The sequence below is a fragment of the Bos javanicus genome, chromosome 10, assembly GCF_032452875.1.
Source record: "Bos javanicus breed banteng chromosome 10, ARS-OSU_banteng_1.0, whole genome shotgun sequence".
NCBI lineage: Eukaryota > Metazoa > Chordata > Mammalia > Artiodactyla > Bovidae > Bos > Bos javanicus.
The window spans coordinates 2435678-2455964 of record NC_083877.1 but is presented as its reverse complement, the minus strand read 5'-3'; the positions used below and the strand labels follow the sequence as shown (position 1 = coordinate 2455964).

Genomic DNA, 20287 nt, shown 5'->3' with positions numbered 1-20287 from the left:
GTTCTTAGAAGTACAAAAAAATATATATAGCTGGATAAGAGACTATAAATAGCTTTTATAGGTCACATTCTACGATTTATATGGCTAACCTTTTTCAAAAGGAGTTAGAATTAAAAATAGCAAAAAGTTTTACCTGTAAGATTCTAGAAGATCCACAATTTCAGTCTGGCCAAAGTGTTTAGCCCAATCTAAAGCCATCCTGGCAAAATTCAAAGGTATCAAATTAAAAAAGAAATAATGTTCTCAAAATTAGGAAACTAATTACTCAAAGTTATTCATTCATTAATTAAAGTAGAGATGTATGAGCAATTTTACACAACAGCTTTCTTTTTTTTTTAAGTTTGTTTTTTTTTTTAGCAAATTTATTTATTTACTGGCTGTGTTGCATGGTCTGTGGGATCTTAGTTGCCAATCAGGTATTAAACCCATGTCCCCTGCAGTGGAAGCTCAGAGTCTTAACCACTAGACCAGCAGGGAAGTCCCCTCACAATAGCTTTTAATATAAAGGCAAATATAAAAATTCAAAAAAGATATATGTAGCTATACAAAGGCATACAAAGAACAGATGCAATTAAAAATTACCAGCCATTTGATGCTTTACTATGAACATTGGCTCCCATACTAATTAACTGTTCTACTTGACTTGAGAAGCCTCGTCCTGCAGCAACCATCAGAGCTGTTGCACTGGTTTCACTATGTCTATAATCAACTAAAAGAAAGAAAAGATATGTAAATGTTAAATTTTCAAATTATTTAAATACATTTTAATTTCTTTGACTGTTAGGGGAATTAACCTAGGACATGGTCATTTACCTAAATACATAACAGCACTGTATAACCCTTAACTCAGATCATCTAAGATCTGATACTGATGTGTCATTAGTATAAGCAGGATAAAATGGGTACCACAAGTTGGAAGGCAGGAGAAGGAAAGATAGTGTTAATCAAAGCAGAAAGGAAAGCTACCAACTTTGTTGAACTCTTAAGTAACCTTCTTAAATCTAGATTCTGCCTTAATCAAATGGCAAGATATAATTAAAAAGTTAATTGTCATCAGAATCTAGTAGTGAAAGTTAAAAGGGCAAATGAAAAATTTTAAATGATTTTTTGACATCCTTTTATTTTGCATTTATTCCTCCATCAATCCAGGGTCGTCTTATAAGATGCTTAAAGAGAGTAACACTGGCAGAAAGTTTACTTCCCATAAAACCCCTTCATGAGAAAAAAAAATAAACTTTTATTGAATTTAAATTCCATCTTAAAATATATTTCAAGCAATGCAAAGTATTATAATTACTTAGAACTGATGTTCATAAAGTACAAAATTGGTAATTTCAGAAAGAAATCACTACTGAGAAAAACCCTTTATTAGTAAAACAGGTTAACAACCCTCTAAAACATGGTATCAAATATTAATATAAACCAATGGTTCTTAAGGTAGACAGGGGGACTTATAAGACCTCAGGGGGACCTCAGGCTTTTTATCTCTGAAAGCACAGATAGCTATGCCTTACTTCTAGATTCAGATTCAGTAGTCTTGGGTGAGAAAGCACATGCATTATTAAAAAGATCTGCAAAGATTATGATTTGTGTTCACTATATGAGAATTGGCCACCTCATGCGAAGAGTTGACTCATTGGAAAAGACTCTGATGCTGGGAGGGATTGGGGGCAGGAGGAGAAGGGGACGACAGAGGATGAGATGGCTGGATGGCATCACTGACTCGATGGACATGAGTCTCAGGGAACTCTGGGAGATGGTGATGGACAGGGAGGCCTGGCGTGCTGCGATTCATGGGGTCACAAAGAGTCGGACACGACTGAGCGACTGATCTGATCTGATCTGATATGAGAATTACTACTTCAATGGAATATTCAATTAGGGGTACAGATAAGCATGGGAGTTAGAAAATGACCAAAAATTCACTAATACTCTTTCCTTCAAGGGGTGGAGCCTAATTCCCCTCTCCTTGAGTGTGAGCTGGACTAAGTGACTCATTCTAGCAAATAGAATAAAGTGGAAAACATGCTGTGCAACTTTGGAGACTAGGACATGAAAGGTACCTACAGTTTCTTGCTTGCTTTTCCTTTTTCCCTTTTGAATCACACACTCTGGGAGAAGCCAGCTGTCACATTCTGAGAAGAACAAGGCAATCCTATGGATGGTCCAGATGGCAAGGAACAGAGGCCTTCTGCCAACAGCAGAGACAAACTGAGTTCTCTGACCAACAGCCACAAGAGTGAGCCATCTTAGAAGCAGATTCTCAGTCTCGGTAAACTTTCAGATGACTGCAACCCCTGCCAACAGCTTAACTATCAGTCTACGAGTGACTAGGAGGCAGAACCACTCAGTTAAGCCACTCTCAGATTCTTGACCCTCAATAACTATGTAAAATAATAAACGTCTTAGGTTGCTAAGTTTGGGAATCATTTCTTATGCAGCAACAGATGACTAGCATCCAGCATTCCACAGAATGCCTATTCCTACTAAACCAGCTAATTACTACCTGGCTACACAAGATCACACAGGAAAATTGATACAGTTAAAAAGAAATCTATGAGCAAATGAAGCAACTGACAAACAACTAATCTCAAAAATATACAAGCAACTCCTACAGCTCAACTCCAGAAAAATAAATGACCCAATCAAAAAATGGGCCAAAGAACTAAATAGACATTTCTCCAAAGAAGACATACAGATGGCTAACAAACACATGAAAAGATGCTCAACATCACTCATTATCAGAGAAATGCAAATCAAGACCACTATGAGGTACCATTTCACACCAGTCAGAATGGCTGCGATCCAAAAGTCTACAAATAATAAATGTTGGAGAGGGTGTGGAGAAAAGGGAACCCTCTTACACTGCTGGTGGGAATGCAAACTAGTTCAGCCACTATGGAGAACAGTGTGGAGATTCCTTAAAAAACTGGAAATAGAACTGCCTTATGATCCAGCAATCCCACTGCTGGGCATACACACTGAGGAAACCAGAAGGGAAAGAGACACGTGTATTCCAATGTTCATCACAGCACTGTTTATAATAGCCAGGACATGGAAGCAACCTAGATGTCCATCAGCAGATGAATAGATAAGAAAGCTGTGGTACATATACACAATGGAGTATTACTCAGCCATTAAAAAGAATTCATTTGAATCAGTTCTAATGAGGTGGATGAAACTGGAGCCTATTATACAGAGTGAAGTAAGCCAGAAGGAAAAGCACCAATACAGTATACTAACGCATATATATGGAATTTAGAAAGATGATAACAATAACCCTGTGTACGAGACAGCAAAAGAGACACTGATGTATGGAACAGTCTTATGGACTCTGTGGGAGAGGGAGAGGGTGGGAAGATTTGGGAGAATGGCATTGAAACATGTAAAATATCATGTATGAAACAAGATGCCAGTCCAGGTTCGATGCACGATACTGGATGCTTGGAGCTAGTGCACTGGGACGACCCAGAGGGATGGTATGGGGAGGGAGGAGGGAGGAGGGTTCAGGATGGGGAGCACATGTATACCTGTGGCAGATTCATTTTGATATTTGGCAAAACTAATATAATTATGTAAAGTTTAAAAAAAAAAAAGAAATCTATGAAGCCAAAGGTTTCCTGGATCACATGAAGTATTTTGAACTTCTGGTGCCTTAAAATTAAGCATTGAGATTTTAGAAGAGAAATAAAATTATGGAAAGTAAATTACTGTTCATAGAGATATGCTAACATTTTAGTTCACTACACGTGGCTTAAGACATTAGAATACTGGGCTCTGGAGAATGTCCAATAAAACGATAAAGGAGAGATGACCATTATCAAAGTAATAGTCTAGTAGTCACAAAAGAAATATCTAAAAAGAGGATCAAAGACAATACAAAAATATTTTTAAATGTTTCATAAATGTTTTAAAGCAATGTGTCTCAAAATTCAAATTTCCTAACTTATGGCTAGAAACCTAAATGAAGTAGGTATTGGACCATATTAGATCATTTCAAGCATAAAAAAAAAACAACAAAAGCAAAGGCCCAAAGACAGGAATGAGACAGCATATATGAAGAGCAAGAAGATAAGAGTGGCTAAATTACAGTGAACAAGGAACAAGGCAAACAGTAGAAAATGAGATTTAAAAAGAATATCAGAGACTAAATCAGGGGAAAAGACTTTGACTTTTATTCAAAGTGTAACTGAAAGCTATCGGAGAGTTGAGAGAAGAGAAGTGGCATGATCCAATTTCCTTTTCGAAAGGATCAATCCGATTGTTCTCTGGAGAACAGACTATAAGTAACATAAGAACAGAAGCTGTTAACGGGTCAGTGTAACAGCTGAAAATGTTACACTGACCAGGAAAAAATGTTGGCTTGGGCTAGGATGGCAGCAGTATAGGCCGTAAAATATGGTGAGATTCAGGATTTATTTATAAGGTAAAACTAACAAGATTTGCTAATGGATTACACGTGAGGTATGAGAGCAAAGTCAAGGATGATTTTATATTTTGTTACCTTAGCAACTAGGTGAATGGTAGTACCCTAAGGTTAGATTCTGTGTGCCTGGGATGGCCAGGCACTTGCATTTTTAATGGGGTCTAAAACTGATAATGATCACTAGAGGAACATTCACGAAATAGCAGGTTGAGAGAGAGGTTAGGAGATAGAAAATCAAGTTGTTTGGCGTAAATCTATTTTTATTCCCCTAACAGACTTCCAACTGGAGATGTCAAGTAGTGAGGTATATTGAAGTGAGCGGGGAGGTCAGGATTGGAGACGACATAAAGTTAGGAGTCATTTTAAATAAATATTTAAAGCTATGACTAGATGAGATTCAACTCAGGAGTAAGAGTAAAGAGAAGTAGTTTAAGGATTGAGGGCTGGGACATTCCATATTTGGAGGTCAAGAAAAAGAAAAAAATCCTGCCAAGGAAACCAAGACCTACAAGTCAGAGAGATGAGAAAAAGATAAATCAAGTATGGAATATCAGAAGTAAACTGAAGAACATGTTTCAAGAAGGGACTGGTCAATTATAATAATGCTGAGAAGTTCAAGTGAGGGGATAAACTATTTGACACCTAAGTCCTGAAGGTACTGACCTTCCATTACCATCATTCTACCTTTTGCCTAAAAGCCTTTAGGGTTCTAAAACTCACCTCTGATTACTAATATCCATTAAAATCAACTGATGAAATCAGAATAAATCATTAATGAAAATATGTCACATGATATAATGCAGGTACATGTGATTCAGAACTTGAGCCTAAATAACTAAAGGTATACTAAAATTTTTCACTTATTGAATGAATAATCTAGAGCAAAAGATATTAACATTTTTCCCTGTTTTGAAATCATAAATCTCTTTGAAAATCCAAGATATTTGGATTTTCAAGGAGGAAGAGGGGTGATTTGGGAGTAAGTATGTTTATATCACAAATCTTATACACATTAAAAACACTTTTGCATATAATTATCATATATTCACAGACCCCATAAAACTGTTCTGGAGACATTAGGTTAAGAATCCTTGATTTAATACAATATTATTCTATTGTACAATATCTATTCTACTATGCTAATAAGAAAAATCCTCACTTGTACATTGGAAATAAGTACTCCAAAAGAACAAATTATTGATAGTGAACAAAAAGTGAATCTTGAATTTTATGAATTAAACTATATCTCTATCATAATAAATAACTGCAAGAGTAATTTAAAAAACTGAAATAATTTACACTTACCACTAACATTTTCAGTTAAAATAAGGTGAAAGACCTGAGCAAAGGCATCAACATCTTTATGCAGCCATATGTCAGAAAGACAAGCATCCATTTCCTTTATTAACCATGGTTCAAGGCAATTCACATCTTTTTCTGTCTTCAAAAAGAAGCAAAGATTATAAATTACTTAACCTTTGCTGGCAAAGAATACAAGATGGCCATAATGACAATAAGAACTATTAGTCATACAGTGTTATATCAAAGGATTTGACATAAAAGTTTGTCATTTCATCATAAACATTATCATTTCCAATACTGTATCTTGTTTTCATATTCATCTTTTATCTGAGAATAAGCTTGTGAACAAAGCAGTATGATCTAGTCACAATATTAACTGTGCTTCTGACACAATGTTGCTAAATATACCTGCAGATCAGTGGTCTTTTCTCCCAACTGTACCACAGAGGAAATGTCACCTGGAGCTTGTCAACACTGAAGCCAAGTCCCACCCCAGAGCAAGAACATCAGAATCTCTGATGGAGGCCAGATTCCACAGGACTTTAAATGTTCCTCAGGAGATGCTAATATGTAGCCAGGCTTAAGAATCACTAATTTACAGGATCAAAATGCTATATTCACTGAACCAAATGGATGTTCCCAACATTAAATAACAATTTTTAAATATTCTTTAAAAGTATACCTTCTTTACAAGAAGAGTTCATTTGGATGCATCAGAACTTTAAACAATGGGAGAAAACTGCCAAGCATATTTGCATTCTCATGCTCAATACAGTTTAATTCCTTTTCTAAAAAGTACACAGTCCCAGCCATTGCTCTAATCACCAATGCCTTTTTAAGAACTCTGAGTGAAAGTTGCTCAGTTGTGTCCGACTCTTGCAACCTGTGAGGCTCCTCTGTCCATGAGGATTCTCCAGGCAAGAACACTAGAGTGAGTTGTCATGCCCTTCTCCAGAGGATCTTCCCAACCCAGGGATCAAACCCAGGTCTCCCACACTGCCTGCAGATTCTTTACCATCTGAGCCACCAGGGAAGTACTTAAGAATCCTAAACCAAAATAAAAGACCAGAAGGAACCTAGGAAATTCATTAGTTTGTTTTCAAATAGACTTCATGGAACCCAAAGTAGCAGACACCCCACCTAGGGAATAGAGGTGGAGAGTGAGGGGTGACCAGGCAGGATGTCTACAAAAAAGATTTTGTAAAAGATTTTGTGGCAAAATAAAAGGGAGAAAAGAAACTGAGGTCTATGATGGGTAACTGACTTTACAGTCACATAGCTTTCTGGTGGAAACCCTGGTCTTGATTATACTTGCCTTAATACCAACAGTATTTTCTCAGTTTTTTCCTAACTTAGCTAATCTTACATTGCTTTGATCATAGGTCCTTAAATTTTGACATGATAAAATATCAAGCAATGATAATGTATTTTCTTGATAAACTATTTTCTTGAAACAATTTACAGAAAATATTGAAATAATTTTAACTCAGAATGAAACAATAAAATATGTCACATTATTTGAAAAGAAGAATTTACAGAAAGTTATTCTGAAAAATGTGTTGTAGTCTAAGATAAAGTAAGGGAAGTATGCTTTAATAATGCAATAAAAATTATAATCTCATAAAATATTGTTTAAAGTATACAATTTTCACTCAAACTATCAGTGTAAAACCACTGAGGTCTTACCAGCTGACTGAAGACAGCGTCACCACCATCATCCAATAAATCATACTCTTCAGTCACATTTGGGATAGCTCTCTGTCTCTGAGATTCAGGCTTGAAACTATTCTCTTGAGCTGAGTACCATTCTGTAAGTGTAGTTTGTTGTTTTTCCTCTAAATTAATTACCAAAGAAAATAAGTAGATACATTCTTTGCATTATGAAATACATTTCTTTAAAAAAATTAAGTGAATTTGAAAATACCTAAAAGTTGGCCTTATTTTAAAGTTACTTTTTTAAAAAATTAATTAATTAGAAACATTCAATAAAACATGTTCAGTTCAGTTCAGTTCAATCACTCGGTCATGTCTAACTCTTTGCAACCCCATGAATCGCAGCACGCCAGGCCACCCTGTCCATCATCAACTCCTGGAGTTCACCCAAACTCATGTGCATTGAGTTGGTGATGCCATCCAGCCATCTCATTCTCTGTCATCCCCTTCTCTTTCTGCCCCCAATCCCTCCCAGCATCAGGGTCTTTTCCAATGAGTCAACTCTTCACATAAGGTGGCCAAAGTGTTGGAGTTTCAGCCTCAGCATCAGTCCTTCCAATGAATACCCAGGACTGGTCTCCTTTAGGATGGACTAGTTGGATCTCCTTGCAGTCCAAGGGACTCTCAAGAGTCTTCTCCAACACCACAGTTAAAAAGCATCAATTCTTCGGCGCTCAGCTTTCTTCACAGTCCAACCCTCACATCCGTACATGACCACTGGAAAAACCATAGCCTTGACAAGATGGAACTTTGTTGGCAAAGTAATGTCTCTGCTTTTGAATATGCTATCTAGATTGGTCATAACTTTCCTTCCAAGGAGTAAGCGTCTTTTAATTTCATGGCTGCAATCACTATCTGCAGTGATTTTGGAGCCCCAAAAAATAAAGTCTGACACTGTTTCCACTGTTTCCCCTGTTTCCCCATCTAGTTCCCATGAAGTGATAGGACCAGATGCCATGATCTTAGTTTTCTGAATGTTGAGCTTTAAGCCAACTTTTCACTCTCCTCTTTCACTTTCATCAAGAGGCTTTTGAGTTCCTCTTCACTTTCTGCCATAAGGGTAGTGTCATCTGCATATCTGAGGTTATTGATATTTCTCCCGGCAATCTTGATTCCAGCTTGTGCTTCTTCCAGCCCAGCATTTCTCATGATGTACTCTGCATATAAGTTAAATAAGCAGGGTGACAATATACAACCTTGACATACTCCTTTTCCTATTTGGAACCAGTCTGTTGTTCCAGGTCCAGTTGTAACCATTACTTCCTGACCTGCATATAGGTTTCTCAAGAGACAGGTCGGGTGGTCTGGTATTTCCATCTCTTTCAGAATTTTCCACAGTTTATTGTGATCCACACAGTTAAAGGCTTTGGCATAGTCAATAAAGCAGAAATAGATGTTTTTTCTGGAACTCTCTTGCTTTTTTGATGATCCAGCAGATGTTGGCAATTTGATCTCTGGTTCCTCTGCCTTTTCGAAAACCAGCTTGAACATCTGGAAGTTCATGGTTCACATACTGCTGAAGCCTGGCTTGGAGAATTTTGAGCATTACTTTACTAGCATGTGAGATGAGTGCAACTGTGCAATAGTTTGAGCATTCTTTGGCCATTGCCTCCAAAGAATAAAACATATTATTTTGAACCAAAAGGAGACATGAAACTGCTTTTAAAAACTTCATCTGTTCATCTACTGGTAAGAAGTTTACTTCTATATAAGTACAAAATTTAATGAACAGTATTTTATCCATGTAACAAATATTGTTTGAACCAATGACTAATATCCATATAGCACTTTGAAGGAAATCATTTACTGAGTTTCTACCACCAAGCTAGTTGTTTGAAATACAAGTTATAATCAGAGCCAGAAATTTTATAATGTACATATTAGTGATTCAACATTGCAGTGTGAAACAGACATTGCTAATTGCTTTTTTCAAGCAAAGAATACAAAGAATTTAAGATTATTTGTCCAAACAACTAAACAAAGGAATCAAAACTTGAAGTCAAGTCTTCCATCATGAATAATGTAGTTAAAAGTAACCAGAAGGAACTTAACCTTAATTCAAAAGTGGACATATAGCATAAATCATAAGAGATGTATTAATAGGCAGGTCATGCTACATTCAAAATTCAGACACAATTGATAACAATATCAAGATTTTAAGAACTCGACAGTTATGAGAAAGATGAGCCTTTCATCACTCACATACAACTCCCTTCTTTCCTCACCTGCCTCTCACTCCCACTCTGTAACACATGCTGGGGGACAGCCAGCACATCATCTTGTCCTTTCTTAAAACAGTGGCTGAATCTCTGGATGCAGACATTCAGCTCTGGCATTCCCTTTCAATTCTTCTCCATAGATTATAACTTTTGGACTTAAACCACAATATAAAAGATCCATTTGGGACAGTAGTCTAATATAATCTACAACCATACACAGAAAGAAATACTTTCAAGTATCCTAGTATCTGCACAGTATAAGACCGGAGTACTCTAAAAAGTCAGTATCAATAGTAATTTTCTTTTATATTTGTTTGATAAAGAGCTTACCTCGTTGTTTTTCCTTTTTGTATTTTAACATTTCTTTGTTTGTATATCCAGTAGTTCTTAAAATGTCTTCCAAAAACATTTCTTTTACTTCAAATGGTCTTCCCTGTACTAAATAATAGGAGTATTTTAATCAGTCAACTTGCATCTTAGAGGTAACTTGCATAAAAACATGAGATTTTCAAATTAATAAATCTAAATGTTAATCTAAAGGCAATTCCATAGATCAAGTAATCCTTATATTGCCCTTTAAATATAACTTTGATAGACAACTGTTTATTTGCATGTTTTTTCCAATGTTTGCTATTCACTTGTGTGTTTGGCATTATACTAGGTACTAGGAATATAAATGGCAAGTAGAAACAGAGTTCCTCCTGTTCTCCTGAAGCTTAAAGATTGCAGTCCAGCAGGAGAGTCAGACCTTAATCCAGTAATTCAGAACAACCATGTAAAAATAAAGTTGTGAAAAGTCCTACGAGAAAGAAGTACAAGATACCATGACAGTACATAATAGGAGAACTTGAATAAGACAAGAAAAACATCTTCACTGAGAAAAATGAGAACCAAGAGAAGGAGGTAAACAAAATAATTAAGCTACACAGAGAAGAAAGAATGTAATATGAAGAAGAAAAAAAAAACACAAAACAGTATGCACAAAGGCCCTATGGTGTGAAAGAATATGATGTTCTCAAGGAACTAAAAAGCCAAGCTATTTGGAACATGATGTGAGGAGTGGTATGGAGAGGGGGCTATAGTTCAAGATGAGGCCAAAGAAACAGGTCTTATTAAGGGTTTAGGTCTTTATTCTGGGGTAAAGGTCTTTCAAAGTTTTAAGCTCATGAGAGTTTTTAAATCATAAAAATTTCATTTCAGAAAACAACACTCTGGCTGAAACCTGGGGAACGGATTTAAAAGAGAGCAGAGTAAATGGAACAGACCAGTAGGGGCAATTACAATTGTTCAGGCTGAAGAGAACAATAACCTGAATAAGACTGGTGACAGTAAAAATGGAAGGAGACAGACAAACTCTACATAGACAGGAAGTAAATCCACAGAACTCAGCATTAGATTAAATATGGAGGAATGATAAGGAAGTGTCAACCACAGCTCTTAAAAATCTAGCTTAAAAAACTGGATAGAGGAAGATGTCATTCTCTGAGGTTGACAGGGAAAGCTAAAGAAAAACAAGTTGGCTTATAGGAGTTGGGGTTTGGTTTTATACATGTCAAATGTTAGTTGCCAAAATGAGCTTCCATTAGCAGATGCATAAATTTTATGTGCCTTCAGTTCAGTTGCTCAGTCGTGTGCGACTCTTGGCGATGCCATGGACTGCAGCATGCCAGACTTCCCTGTCCATCACCAACTCCCGGAGCCTGCTCAAACTCATGTTCATCGAATCAGTGATGCCATCCAACCATCTCATCCTCTGTTGTCCCCTTCTCCTCCTGCCTCTAATCTTTCTCAGCATCAGGGTCTTTTCCAAAGAGTCAGTTCTTCATATCAGGTGGCAAAAGTATTGGAGTTGCAGCTTCAACATCAGTCCTTCCAATGAACATTCAGGACTGATTTCCTTTAGGATGGACTGGTTGGATCTCCTTGCAGTCCAAGGGACTCTCAAGAGTCTTCTCCAACTCCACAGTTCAAAAGCATCAATTCTTCAGTGCTCAGCTTTCTTTATGGTCCAACTCTCACATCCGTACATGATACTAGAAAAACCATAGCCTTGACTAGACGGACCTTTGTTGGCAAAGTAATGACTCTGCTTTTTAATATGCTGCCTAGGTTGGCCTTATGAACAAAAAGTCCTACAGGTTGTGACTTAGGTGATTTGGTCAATGGTATGATTAACTAAAACAGGCAACACAAAAGAAGCAGATTTTTTATTTATTTTTCATGTTGATGTATGGCAAAACCAATAAAATATTGTAAAGTAATTAGCCTCTAATTAAAATAAATTTAAAATAAAATATATATAGTCTTCTTTTATTCTTATTTTTTAAATTTATTTATTTTAGTTGGAGGTTAATTACTTTACAATACTGTAGTGGTTTTTGCCATACAAATCAGCCATGCATGTACATGTGTCCCCCATCCTGAAGCCCCCTCCCACCTCCCTCCCCATACCATCCCTCAGGGTCATCCCAGTGCACCAGCCCTGAGCACCCTGTCTCATGCATCGAACCTGGACTGGCGATCTGTTTCATATATGATAATAGACATGTTTCAATGCTATTCTCTCAGATCATCCCACCCTTGCCTTCTCCCAGAGTCCAAAAGACTGTTCTATCCATCTGTGTCTCTTTTGCTGTCTCATTTATAGGGTTATCGTTACCATCTTTCTAAATTCCATATATATGTATAAGTATACTGTATTGGTGTTTTTCTTTCTGGCTTACTTCACTCTGAATAATAGGCTCCAGTTTCATCCACCTCATTAGAACTGATTCAAATGTATTCTTTTTAATGGCTGAGTAATATTCCATTGTGTATATGTACCACAGCTTTCTTTATCCATTCATCTGCTGATGGACATCTAGGTTGCTTCCATGTCCTGGCTATTGTAAACAGTGCTGCGATGAACATTGGGCTGTATGCGTCTCTTTCAATTCTGGTTTCCTCAGTGTGTATGCCCAGCAGTGGGATTGCTGGGTCGTAAGGCAGTTCTATTTCCAGTTTTTTAAGGACTCTCCACACTACTCTCCATAGTGGCTGTACTAGTTTTCATTTCCACCAACAGTGTAAGAGGGTTCCCTTTTCTCCAAACCCTCTCCAGCATTTACTGTTTGTTGATTTCTGGATAGCAGCCATTCTGACCGGGGTGAGATGGTACCTCATTGTGGTTTTGATTTGCATTCTTCGCATTCCTCTGATAATGAGCGATGTTGAGCATCTTTTCATGTGTTTGTTAGCCATCTGTATGTCTTCTTTGGAGAACTGTCTGTTTTTGATTGGGTCATTTATTTTTCTGGAATTAAGCTGAAGGAGTTGCTTGTATATTTTTTAGAAAGGATTAGTATTCAGTTAGGGCATATTAGATGTGAACTGCTTATAAACTTCCTAAGTCCAAAGCTCTGGAGAAGAGGTTGAATTAGGAAATAAAGATTCAGGAGTCATCCATATAAGAAAGTAGAAGTCAAGGGCAAGAATGAGATCTTCCAGGGAAACAAACTATGCACTCCCAGTATCAAGTACAGAACAGCATAGAGCAGGAAAGAGAAAAAGCAAAGAAGTCAAAAAAAGAAGGGAAAGGAGGGAAAGGGGAGGGAAAAGAAGAGAGGAAGAGAAAAAAAGAATGGATCATGGGAATAATCCTCAAAAAAAACAATATTTAAGCACCATGCAAAAGAAGCCCACAGAGGAGACCAAGAAAGTACAGGCTATAACACAGAATGAGACTTAGGAAGCAGTGCTGGCAAACAGATGATGGGGATGTGAGCATTTCACAAAAAAAGGGGGAATGATTATGAGAAATACTACAGCAATTTTAAGTAATATTTTTATATAAAATTTGAATAACAGGCTTGGCAATTAAATCAGTTTCAGAACAACACTGTTAAGAATGTATAAATGAATAGCCCCATAAACTTCAGAAATGTGAATCATTTCAGCCTTTTGGAAAAGTAAAATGGCAAAACCATATTATTGTTAAAATTAAAAATAGACATACTTTTTTACTCAACAATTTCACTTTTAAGAATCTATTCTCAGAAATAAGAGCACCTATATATTGGAGAAGGCAATGGCACCCCACTCCAGTACTCTTGCCTGGAAAATCCCATGGAAGGAGGAGCCTGGTAGGCTGCAGTCCATGGGGTCGCTAAGAGTCGGACACGACTGAGTGACTTCACTTTCACTTTTCACTTTCATGCATTGGAGAAGGAAATGGCAACCCACTCCAGTGTTCTTGCCTGGAGAATTCCAGGGACGGCAGAGCCTGGTGGGCAGCCTTCTATGGGGTCGCACAGAGTCGGACACGACTGAAGTGACTTAGCAGCAGTAGCGGCATATATATATATATATATATATATATATATATATATATATACACACACACACACACATATACACACATATATATACATATATATATATATAAGAATATATGTATAAGGATGCTCATAACAATGAAGTTTATAGTTGGCAAAAGGAAGGATCCAGGACCAATGTGAATGTCTAAAAATTAAGAAATGGTTAAATAAATCATGGTACATTCATATTAGGAAATATAAAAGCAGCTGTTCACTATAATAAACTACATCCTACATGTTTGAACTGAGGTAAACCATTGAGTAAACACAACTTTTTCAATTTTTGAGAAGAAAATTAAAAAATTTTTTAAAGATTGGTGAAAAAATAAGGTGTGATTAAAGGATAAGGACAAAAGTTCAGTGGCAACATATTCAGAAGTACATGGGAAATAAATATGGGAATACGACTACTCTGTGAAAGAGTCTAGCAATAAAGGTGAAGCTGTAAGACAGAATTTAAAGAGGAATACAAAATTAAAACATATCTCCTTTTAAGACTAGAAAACTGGCTCACTGCACAATAACAAAGACTGAAAAAGAGAGGATGAAAATATATAGAGATGACTGATTCAGTACATCTCAGAGAAAACAGAAAAGGATGCCCTATACATCAAAATATTCCTTAATATTTCTATTTCAATAAATAAAATCAAGCCAAAAAATAATTCTTTCATAAAATCCTGAAGAAATCTGATAATTTTACTTACTATATATCACTGGACAGCTCCCAAAATATCTTATAAAAAGATTTACATCTAAGGCAGCACTAGAAAGAATTAGTTTCAAAGTTGGGTGCTTCTGCAGTAAATCTCTTAACTTTGTAAGTAAAAAATCACTAAATCGATCTCTTTCATGAACTTCATCCTGCAGTAAACAAAAACAAACCATGGAACAGTTAAAACATAAAATAAGTGAAGTCTTTAAAACTATGGAGCTGCTGAGTTTCACACTAAATCAAGTTAAATGTGGAAACAGTCAATTAGTGAAATTTGTTTTATGGACAATTTAGAAATACTCAGATATTAACAATCCTCTGTGGGTAACGTATTGCCCTTTTTCCCACAGAATGTAAAACTGCAGAAACTAAAACAAATTCTGAATTAGTACAGTCTAATTTAATATAATTTTAATAAATCTAAAATCTATTTAAATATGCTTCTGTTAGCATCAGGACCAGGTGCATATTGTGGTTTGAATGCACAGAACTAAAAACTTTCCAAACCTGCTTATCACAAGCTTATAAATCTTAATCTAAGTTTTCTGACACAAACTGGATAAAAGCTTAGAATTCTTTAGTAAGGTGCTAATTCATCTACTTATTTCATCAGCAGCTAGTTAAAATAACAGGATAACCAGGAAGTTAACTGACTTTAAGTATTCTCCTAAGATATGGAAGAGAAAATAGATGACTAAGCACAGAGAAAAAAGAAAACTTTCACTATTCTGGAGACTCTTGAAATACATGTATCATTTTTATACATAAAAAGCACTTTTTTACAAAGCTATCTATTTTCACTCATGAAAACTGATGGCAAGAATATCTTTATTTAATACAAATATTTATTTCTAATAATTATGGAAAATAAAAAGTAACTTGATTAGAAGAGCCTGTTTTAAAAAAAAATTGGTTCTCACATATATCCTATTCTAAAATCTTAATTAGCTATTTAAATTTAAATATCTTACCACAATAACATGTGTCACAGTTGACAATGTACTATCTCCTGCCATCAGTGTACGAAGCAGTACCCCATTGGTGCAAAATGTCAGCAGTGTCTTTGGAGAAACCCTTTAAAAAAAAAATGTATAATAACAAATCTTTTATACAATTAAAACATGGCCCTATTAAAATGCAAGTAGCCTTAGTATTTTAGTAAGTATTACTAACATAACAGTGTACTGGTTCAGTTCAGTTCAGTCCAGTTCAGTTGCTCAGTCATGTCCGACTCTTCGCAACCCCATGGACCACAGCATGCCAGTCTTCCCTATCCATCACCAACTCCCAGAGTTCACTCAAACTCATCTCCACTGAGTCGGTGATGCCATCCAACTATCTAACCATTTGTTGTCCCCTTCTCCTCCTGCCCTCAATCTTTCCCAGCATCAGGGTCTTTTCAAATGACTCAGCTCTTCACATCACATGGCCAAAGTATTGGAGTTTCAGCCTCAACATGAGTCCTTTCAATGAACACTCAGGACTGATCTCCTTTAGGATGGACTGGTTGGATCTCCTTTCAGCCCAAGGGACTCTCAAGAGTTTTCTCCAACACCACGGTGTAAAAGCATCAGTTCTTTGGCACTCAGCTTTCTTTATAGTCTAACTCTCACATCCATACATGACTACCAGAAACCAAAGCCTGATCAGATGGACCTTTGTTGGCAAAGTAATGTCTCTGCTTTTTAACATGTTCTCTAGGTTGGTAATAACTTTCCTTCCAAGGAGTAAGCATCTTTTAATTTCATGGCTGCAGTCACCATCTACAGTGATTTTGGAGTCCCCAAAAATAAAGTCAGCCACTGTTTCCACTGTTTCCCCATCTATTTGCCAAGAGATGGGACAGGATGCGGTGATCTTCGTTTTCTGAATGTTGAGCTTTAAGCCAACTTTTTCACTCTCCACTTTCACTTTCATCAAGAGGCTCTTTAGTTCTTCTTCACTTTCTGCCATAACGGTGGTGTCATCTGCATATCCGAGGTTATTGATATTTCCCCTGGCCATCTTGATTCCAGCTTGTGCTTCTTCCAGCCCAGCGTTTCTCATGATGTACTCTGCATATAAGTTAAATAAGCAGGGTGACAATATACAACCTTGACATACTCCTTTTCCTATTTGGAAAGGGAAGTCTGTTGTTCCATGTCCAGTTCTAACTGTTGCTTCCTGACCTATATAAAGATGTCTCAAGAGGCAGGTCAGGTGGTCTGGTATTCCCATCTCTTTCAGAATTTTCCACAGATTATTGTGATCCACATAGTCAAAGGCTTTGGCATAGTCAATAAAGCAGAAATAGATGTTGTTCTTGAACTCTCTTGCTTTTTCCATGATCCAGCAGATGTTGACAATTTGATCTCTGGTTCCTCTGCCATTTCTAAATCCAGCTTGAACATCTGGAAGTTCACAGTTCACATATTGCTAAAGCCTGGCTTGGAGAATTTTGAGCATTACTTTACTAGAGTGTGAGATGAGTGCAATTGTGCGGTAGCTTGAGCATTCTTTGGCATTGCCTTTCTTTGGGATTGGAATGGAAACTGACCTTTTCAGTCCTGTGTCCACTGCTGTGTTTTCCAAATTTGCTGGCATATTGAATGCAGCACTTTCACAGCATCATCTTTTAGGACTTGAAATACCTCAACTGGAATTCCATCACCTCCACTAGCTTTGTTCAGAGGGATGTTGCTTAAAGCCCACTTGACTTCACATTCCAGGATGTCTGGCTCTAGGTGAGTGATCACACCATTGTGATTATCTGGGTCATGAAGATCTTTTGTTACAGTTCTGTGTATTCTTGGCACCTCTTCTTAATATCTTCTGTTAGGTCCATAACATTTCTGTCCTTTATTGAGCTCATTTTTGCCTGAAATGTTCCGTTGGTATCTCTAATTTTCTTGAAGAGATCTCTAGTCTTTACCATTCTATTGTTTTCCTCTATTCTTTGCACTTTTCACTGAGGAAGGCTTTCTTATCTCTCCTTGCTATTCTTTGGAACTCTGCATTCAAATGGGTATATCTTTCCTTTTCTCCTTTTCCTTTCACTTCTCTTCTATTCACAGCTATTTGCAAGGCCTCCTCAGACAGCCATTTTGCTTTTTTGCATTTCTTTTTCTTGGGGATGGTCTTGATCCCTGTCTCCTGTACAATGTCACAAACCTCTGTCCATAGTTCTTCATGCACTCTATCAGATCAAGTCCCTTAAATCTATTTATCACTTCCACTGTATAATTGTAAGGGATTTGATTTAGGTCATACCTGAATGGTCTAGGGTTTTCCCTACTTTCTTCAATTTACGTCTGAATTTGGCAATAAGGAGTTCATGATCTGAGCCACAGTCAGCTCCTGGTCTTGTTTTTGCTGACTGTATAGAGCGTCTCCATCTTTGGCTGCAAAGAATATAATCAATCTGATTTCAGTGTTGGCCATCTCGTGATGCCCATGTGTAGAGTCTTCTCTTGTGTTGTTGGAAGAGGGTGTTTGCTATGACCAGTATGTTCTCTTGGCAAAACTCTATTAGTCTTTGCCCTGCTTCATTCTGTATTCCAAGGCCAAATTTGCCTGTTACTCCAGGTGTTTCTTGACTTTCTACTTTTGCATTCCAGTCCCCTATAATGAAAAGAACATCTTTTTTGGGTGTTAGTTCTAGAAGGTCTTGTAGGTCTTCATAGAACCATTCAACTTCAGTTTCTTCAGCATTACTGGTCAGGTCATAGACTTGGATTACCGGGATACTGAATGGTTTGCCTTAGAAATGAAGAGAGATTTTTTTGTCATTTTTGAGATTGCATCCATTACTGCATTTTGGACTCTTTTGTTGACTATGATGGCTACTCCATTTCTTCTAAGGGATTCTTGCCCACCGTAGTAGATATAATGGTCATCTGAGTTAAATTCACCCATTCCAGTCCATTTTAGTTTGCTGGTATACATGTAGTGTATTGGTACATATATACATTTAGTGTACTGGTATACATGCTTTGTTAACAAAGTTATATGAAATACATATTTTATGTTTGATAATATCACAAATTATTACTAACAGCCTTTTATTAATTATTTTGTTAAAGAGTCCAAAGAGATAGTTTTTAAGATCTGAAACATTTTTAACTTGAGGATAAGATTATATCATAAATGAGATCAGCTTTTTGAATCATTATACCAAAATAATTATGAGCAAAGAAACAGTACTACTTGTCAAGCAGGCACTACTAAGTACTACTATTATCAGTAACAATAATTCAGTCACTAGCACTTATTGAGTGCTTTTGTAAACTTCACATCAAACTTGTGCTCTAGATGCTTTCAATAACCACACACTACAGATGAGGAAGCTCAGGCTCAAAGAGATGGTACAACTTGCACTTTATCATTAAACTATGAAACAGGATTTCTTTTCAAACTATTTATTTATTGAAAACCTCAATAAGTTTAGACATGACCTCAATGTTCTGTTCGCACTTACTTGAAGCAAAATGACCACCTCATTTTTCAACTAACACATTCTCTGTTGGCTGCTAAGTCACGTCAGTCATGTCCGACTCTGTGTGACCCCACAGACAGCAGCCGACCAGGCTTTCCCATCCCTGGGATTCTCCAGGCAAGAACACTGGAGTGGGTTGCCATTTCCTTCTCCAATGCATGAAAGTGAAAAGTGAAAGTGAAATCGCTCAGTCGTGTTCAACTCAGCGATCCCATGGACTGCAGCCTACCAGGCTTCTCCATCCATGGAAGTTTCCAGGCAAGAGTACTGGAGTGGGTCGCCAGTGCCTTCTCCAAACATATTCTCTATGTTTAGTGAAATGCAAATATTTAGTCTTTTCTAAGAATGATAAAAGGTAACAGGTGAATTGTCTTTACCTGCTTTCTAAACGGATCTGATATCCAATTGTTTGACCAATCCTTTCTCTCCTTTCTGCAGCAACTCTTTCAGCCACAGCAATAGCTGCTAAGCGTCTTGGTTGAGTACAAAATATACGGCAGGGAATACCATTTTTAAAGCAATCATCTAAAAGGAACTGAGGAATCTGAAAGAAATTTTAAAATACTATAAGATGACATAACTGTATATCCAGAAAATCCATGTCAACTGAAAAATCATTAGAACTAAAAAACTTATGTAACAGGTCCAAACATTAAAAAAAACACACACACACTTTTCATGTTAACTGCTAATAATCAGCTGCTGCTGCTGCTACTGCTAAGCTGCTTCAGTTGTGTCCGACTCTGTGGGACCCGATAGACAGCAGCCCACCAGGCTCCACTGTCCCTGGGATTCTCCAGGCAAGAACACTGGAGCAGGTTGCCATTTCCTTCTCTAATGCATGAAAGTGAAAGTGAAGTCGCTCAGTCAGGTCCGACTCTTAGCGACCCCATGGACTGCAGCCTACCAGGCTCCTCCGTCCATGGGATTTTCCAGGCAAGAGTACTGGAGTGGGGTGCCATTGCCGTCTCCAATGTAAAAAGTGTAATTTAGAAAGATTTTGTTCACAAGAGAAACTAAAACACTTAAAAACAAAAGTATAAAGAAACAGTTAAGGTTTACATGAAAAAGATTATAAAACAC

The 20287-nt window shown here is 37.0% G+C and overlaps 1 protein-coding gene across 2 annotated transcripts in view; it reads right to left on the bottom strand.

The window, feature by feature from the left end:
• The window catches only part of YTHDC2 (YTH N6-methyladenosine RNA binding protein C2), a 72473-nt gene that overhangs the window by 40955 nt on the left and 11231 nt on the right, over nt 1–20287 (bottom strand). For both annotated transcript variants that reach the window (XM_061429913.1, XM_061429914.1), the window contains 8 exons: nt 19582–19748; nt 15702–15804; nt 14723–14879; nt 9991–10098; nt 7415–7563; nt 5732–5867; nt 583–709; nt 134–199 (listed from right to left, as the gene is read on the bottom strand). In XM_061429913.1, the coding sequence (XP_061285897.1) occupies nt 134–199; nt 583–709; nt 5732–5867; nt 7415–7563; nt 9991–10098; nt 14723–14879; nt 15702–15804; nt 19582–19748 (1013 nt within the window). The remainder of the gene's footprint in view (nt 1–133; nt 200–582; nt 710–5731; nt 5868–7414; nt 7564–9990; nt 10099–14722; nt 14880–15701; nt 15805–19581; nt 19749–20287) is intronic.